Raw genomic sequence first — 6,263 nt, 5'->3', positions numbered from 1 at the left:
CTATAGGGCGCGTGCCCTTGCCAGACAGACAGAAGACAGAGAGAGACAGAGAGCGAGAAATCACCCCCCAGGGGGGATGGTCACGCCGCAATCCCTTCTCCTCCATTCTCCTCCTGGGATCGTGGGCACGCACGCACACACGCCCGGCGTGAGTTCTAAGCCACCAGGTCCGGGACGTGAACCGCGGTTGACTACATGGGAGTCCAGCGACATAGCCATTATGCTAACTGCTGGTTCCTGAAATCCTCACCTTTTGAGGCTATATCTAGCCATTGCCTGGAATCCAGGGGAACTGGTTCCAAGACCCCAGCAGATACCAAAATCTGTGGTGCTCTAGTCCCTTGTACAAAATGGCATAGTACTTGTCTATGACCTATGCACTCCTCCCGTCGACTCTAAGTCAGTCCTAGGTCATGCAGGATTCCTAATACAATGCAAATACTACGAAAATAGTTGTTATACGCTACTACTTAACGCGTATTACTTTTCGTTACATTGGTAGGTAAAAACCTCCAAGTGTTTTTGATCTGCTGTTGGTTGAACCTGTGGATGCAGAAGCCATGGGTGCAGAACTGGGTATGGAAGCCAGACCGTATGTCTAAACACGCAGTCAGAATTAGGTACCTTAGTCTGCCATGGGCCTTGTGCATGTCTGTGTCCTATGAGGAGACCCAACATGTAACCTAAAAAGTTCCTCTGAGATTGCACCGCCTGGGGACACGGAGGGTGGGGAGGGGGGCGGCTGTGTCCTGAGAACAGGAAATCCTGACTCCGTGGGCCAGCCAGGCCCAGAGATGCAACCCAGGACACTGCCCACTAGAAAGGACTCTGCGAGGCTCCTGGCCTCCACATCTCATTCACGATGTTCCAAGCTGAGACTCCAAAGGGCTCTCTGAAGGGCACCCTCAGCCTGTGCTTCTCCTCCAGGGTCCTTGTGGCCTCTGAATGAAACGAGATCATGGCAGAAATAGAATTTTTGCCTGAAGAGCAACTTAACGGACCTTTAAAAACTTAAATGATAGGCTTGGAACAGAAAAAAAGAGCAGCAGGGAGGAGAATGCTGAAGCTCCCTGTGTGTGCACGGTGCATGAGTCTGGGCTCACGTACAGGAGCGTCCTGGTGCTTGCACAGACTCGAAAAATCCTCGACAGACCCAGCCAATGGGCAGGCACGTTTCCTGGTCCCAGCAAGAAAAGAACCAGTGGCAGCAACAAAACAGAGGAGAAACGTCTTAACAGATTTCACCTATCTCTAAACTCCGGCTGTGTGAGCTTTGATAATTTCTGTGTCACATACAACCCCAAATAGTCTTATTTTTAAAAATCATTTCACTTGTTCCCCTTCTTTTTCTGCCCTTTTCACTTGATTTAAAAGATGAAGGTGTAAGTCCATCTGTAAATTAGAGAAAGAACTAAGAATAAGACAGCAATACCGTATCCCTAAGAATACTGTGTGTGTGTGTGTGGGGGGGTTTCTTTATCATCATCATGATCTTGTTTGTGGGGGGATTTTTCTACTCCTTCCCAGTTTACTGCTCTTCATTTGGTTGATTATTCCTGAAGTTTAAGCATAAAATTTATGTGCTGTATAATGTTCTAGAAGTGAAGGACTATTGTCAGAAATATTTAAATCAAAGTTTCTGAAACATTCCTACATTTCAATTTTCTCTTTTTTTTTTTTCTTTTTTGGCCATAGGGTGCATGCACTCGCCAGAGACACATAGAGACAAAGAGAGAGAGAGAAAATGAAAAATTACCCCCTGGGAGATGGGACTGCAGCACAATCCCTTCTCTTCCATTTTCCTCTTGGGATTTTGGCCACATATGTTTGGTGTGTTTTTCAAGCAGCTGGATCTGGGACTCCCAACTGCAGAGTTGGCCATGTGGGATGCAGCACCATAACCACCATACCACCTGCTGGCCTCCTGAATGTTAGAAATTTTACGTGTATCTAGGACCAGCAGATGGCATAATGGTTATTTTGCTGGACTCCCACATAGTTGACCATGGTTCGAGTCCTGGGCCTGGCACATGTGCATGTGTGCCCAAAATCCCAAGAAGAGAATAGAGAAGGGATGGCAGCATGGTCATCCTTCCCAGGGGGTGATTTCTCGCTTTCTCTCTCTCTGTCTCTTTGGTGAGGACACGTGCCCTACAGAGAAAAATCTCTCTTAAAAGAAAAGAGAGAAATGTTATGTGTATCCATTTCCTGTGTCCTTAAGTATGTTTAATTACATTAATGTGCTAAAGATCTGCAGAGACTCTTCCATAGTTCCCTTCAAGTGAAAACAATGTTCAGAGTTTTGAATGGGCTTTCAACAGTAATCATTATAATAGTTGGATCCAACTTTTTAGATTTTAGTTATACATAAATGCTTTCGCATTCATACAAGGAGTCTTCATTAAGTTCATGGAAAATGCACATTATGACATAAAAGTGCATGGATCTCAGATTTTTTTGTGCCAAAATAAACTTGCACTTCAATCTCATTTCTCCATGAACTCTTTGACATACCCCTGCACAGATAGGCACGCACATACATGCACAGAGCAAGCTTCCCACTACTGTTGAATTTCCAAGTTGTCTGCCTGTTAACAGATGTTGTGGATAGCCTCTCAGGCCACTGTGGCATCCACTCAAGGATGTCCTACACTGGAGCTAGACAGGACAGTCGGTCTCTATGGGAACAGCTGGGCCATCACAGTCACTACTGTGGACCTGGCAGGAAAAGGTGTTAGTGACTATGGTGAGGGCTTCTGTTGTCACACGAATATTTGGCAATGAGTAGAGATGGAGAAGAGGTGAACAAGTGTGCTACCTACTTGCTTTAGAAAGCAAAGGGGCCCGGACAGTGGCTTACAATAAGACCGACTCAAAGGACACAGCATTATTTAGGTTTAAATTGTACAGTATGAGTTGGAGGAATGAATATTCTATATCTAGACTTTTAAGTTTAATTTATCAGTCTTTCAGAAAGGTTCATGAGAAGAATTTAGAATGGAGAGAAACTGGCAATTTGCACTGTTTTTTCTTTCCTTGGAGACATGGAGAAAATAAAGCTGTTGATTAGAGAACATTCTGGTGCTCAGTACTTGCCTAAGATTTTGTGTAAGTACCACATTTTAGCCAATCAGAATTCAAACAGGACTGAAAAGTTTTACCTGAAATAGGGAACATAATGAATAAGCTGCAGCAAAACAGGATATGTGCTCAAATACTTCGTGAAATGAAATATTCTCTTGCTCCCTCTGCACAACACACATGCGTGTGCATACACATACACAGGCATGCGCGTGCACACACACACAAGCACATGCGCACACATACATGCACGCAAACACAGTCCAGGCATTACTAACGAGCTCAGAGTTGCTGAGCAAGACTGAAACATGGCTGGAACTGCTGTCAAGTGCTCCGATTCCCAGTGGGCTCCCTGTACCTGCCTGAACCTGGAACCAGGACTCCCTCTTCCTCTGGGCTGGGAGCTGTTCTCTGAACGGTGGCAGCTGCAAGCTTGTGAGCAGTCGGCTCTCCCCAGGGCACCTCGAGACCACCTCCCTCCCGCTCCCAGGCCATAGGAGTAAGCACACCCCCTGTGGCTCTGACACCTGGCAGGGGAGCCACATCACAGGAGACCTCATTGCTGTGCCTGAGCCCAGGGGAAGTTTTCCTCCCACCATTCAAAGCAAGAGTCCTCACGCATCAAAGAGGAGAGGTCTGGGAGGAAGGAAAGAATAATCCAGGAGAAAGAAGAGGCAGCATGGGGAGGTGACAGGGACTGCCTGCCCTTCTGGCGGGGACACATCATCCGTCGGCACTTGGCAGTGGCAGTCTTTGCTGGCTTGCACCCCAACTGTCCCCGATGCCAATCCCGCCCCAGACTGCTCCCTACCTAGTCCTAGGTGCGGGTGGTGCTCCACCAGTGTCCAGCTGTTGTCATCCACACAATGACTTTTGTAAACCAGCAATTGGCACAGGTCCCTGGCAGTCACATCTGCCAGAATCTCCACCACTTTGCTCGTCCCATCTTCACTAAAGACTTTAACATCCTGCAACATACAAAGGGAACACTTACAATAAATGACTTTGGGTTTACAAGAAATAAAAATCGCAACAGAACACAACAGAAGGAAAAACGCCAGTGCTCCAACACGTACGTGGACAAGTGTTTTTCCAAGCTATGGTCGCCGCTGCCACAGGGTTGCAGGACGAGAGTCAACTGTTTCCCCTTCCCACCCCCGCGGATGGAGCAGGTAGGATTAAGATGTGACATGGCCACAGCGTCCAGGCACCTTGCGGGGAAGCACAGCACACAGCCAGTCCTCCAATGACCAGTCCGAGGAAGCAACAGGATTCACTAAAATCCTGCTGGGGTCTCAGGGTCGAGCATTTCACAGCTGAACCAATCACAAACACAAGCCGAGCAACAAAACATCCTGAAGGTCTCCCTCGCTGTCATCGCATTTGCTGACCCCACCTGCTCTGTCCCCAGAGCACAGGGTCCCATGCCAGCTCCCACGGCCGGTCCTGTAGCAGCCCACCCACCATGTGCTCTAAGCCATAGGGTGAGGTGGTGGCGAACTAACGTGAACATGCTCGTGAAACTTCACGTAACAGAAAGGGCACGGGGAGAAAAGCCACACAACTCTGTGGTCCATGTCCCTTACCAAATTACAAAAACTTCGTTTTCCTGGGACTGCTCGAATCCACGAGCACAGAACAGCTCCCAGGCCAAGGGACGGTTCTGGGAAACCCTGACAATTATAAACATTTTCTGCCGCAGCTGCAAGGCGGGCAGGGATGCGCCTCTCGATGGGAAATACTTGAAAATAAACCTTACCTCAACTGCATGGAAAAAGCAGTCAGGGGAGCAGGATGGCATTTTAAATCGCGACTGCTTCTTGCCAGGGAGTTTGTACAGGCCTCTCCTCTCAGCCCAGGCAGGCGGAGCTCCCCTCCAGGATGCCCACCCAGCCCTCCTGTGCCCCAGTGGGCATGGAAGAGGGAGGCAGGCTATCTCTGGGCAGCTGTGGGGCAGGAGCCAGCTCCCTCCCAGGCTGCCTCCACCTCGGGTCCCTTAGGCAAGCCAATCGCGTCCTTCCGTGCTGATGCAATCACTCCGGGCTGCTCTCCCACCTCTGTGCACATGGGGTGGGGTGGGCGTGAGGACGGGAATGCTCCAAGCCAATCACATGGTGTTTTCCCGCAGCAGAGAAAGCAGGGAAACCACGCATAGGCCGCTCAGAGCCTGAAGCCCCTGCATTCTCCGAACCCAAACCCATCAGCTGGCCTCCCTGTCATCTCTGTCCTGACCCTGATGCCATCAGAGGCGACTTCATCAGGGCGATTGGCTTGTCCTGACAAACTCCGCCAACTCTCCTGCTCCCTCAGCTCCTTTTCTGTTGCTTTTGGAACCCAGGGCACACTTCAACTGTGATGACCTCAGAGAGGAGAGTGACAGCAGAGGGCGAGTGGCAGCCAAGGGCCAGTGGTAGAGTGAATGGCCCCTTGCATCGGGTGCTACCAAGCTGGAATCAGGAGTGTGCTATCCTGCCAGGATGGTCCTCAGCCCTCTTACAGCTGCCGGTCAACTGTTACCCTTAGCCTTGCAGTTAAAGTCACTGCAGCCCTGAGTTTCCTGGTCGGGGGCTCCAGTGACCATGGAAGCCCCTTCCCTGAGCAGCAGGCTAGGTTCCGGGGGGACACAGGACTAGCCTTGGGGAGGAGCTACAGGGGTGGGGGGGTCACCAGCCCTGCCTGCCACCTCTCTGCCTTCCCTGACTCAGAGAAATCCTGGAGCTGGATCAGGACAAGGGGCCTGCTGTCAGTTCACACTCATGTTTAAAGAAACCCTTCTCTGAAATGCACACTGCACTAAATGCAAGCATGCTGCACGTAGCAAGTTAAATATTCAGATAGCGGACACGACTGAGTCTAAAGAAACAGTTCAATGGAAATGAAAAAGACATCTCTGGTCTCTAAGTAAGAACTTTTTTTTATTGAAAGGCATCGACATAAAAGGAAAACAGAAGTTTGGGAAGAACACATGAACCCCAGCCATGCCCTAGAAACAGCCTGCCGACTTCCCCCCTGGCTGCTTTCTGCTGCCCACACCTGGATTCTCAGTATGCTTTCTTTCCTCAGTTTCTCAGTGAGTCTAGCTGCGATTACAACAAACATGGCCTTCTCTAGAAAACGTTACGCTGGAGTGTGTGGAGCTCCAGGCCTCTCCATCTGCGCTTTTCCTGCCCGACCCGGCCGCC

At 49.7% G+C, this 6,263-nt stretch overlaps 1 protein-coding gene across 6 annotated transcripts in view; it reads right to left on the bottom strand.

The window, feature by feature from the left end:
• GRB10 (growth factor receptor bound protein 10) overlaps window positions 1-6,263 on the bottom strand; it is a 203,241-nt gene that overhangs the window by 33,728 nt on the left and 163,250 nt on the right. For 5 of the 6 annotated variants that reach the window (XM_006161791.3, XM_027765631.1, XM_006161792.3 and 2 more), the window contains one exon: window positions 3,893-4,049. In XM_006161791.3, coding sequence (XP_006161853.1) covers window positions 3,893-4,049 — 157 coding nt within the window. Of the gene's footprint in view, window positions 1-3,892; window positions 4,050-4,840; window positions 4,927-6,263 lie in introns of those variants that run through there. The other variant, XM_014592961.2, reaches the window with a different exon arrangement.

This window comes from Tupaia chinensis, unplaced genomic scaffold, assembly GCF_000334495.1.
Source record: "Tupaia chinensis unplaced genomic scaffold, TupChi_1.0 Scaffold139072_1, whole genome shotgun sequence".
NCBI lineage: Eukaryota > Metazoa > Chordata > Mammalia > Scandentia > Tupaiidae > Tupaia > Tupaia belangeri.
This window is presented reverse-complemented; position numbering and strand designations above follow the sequence as displayed.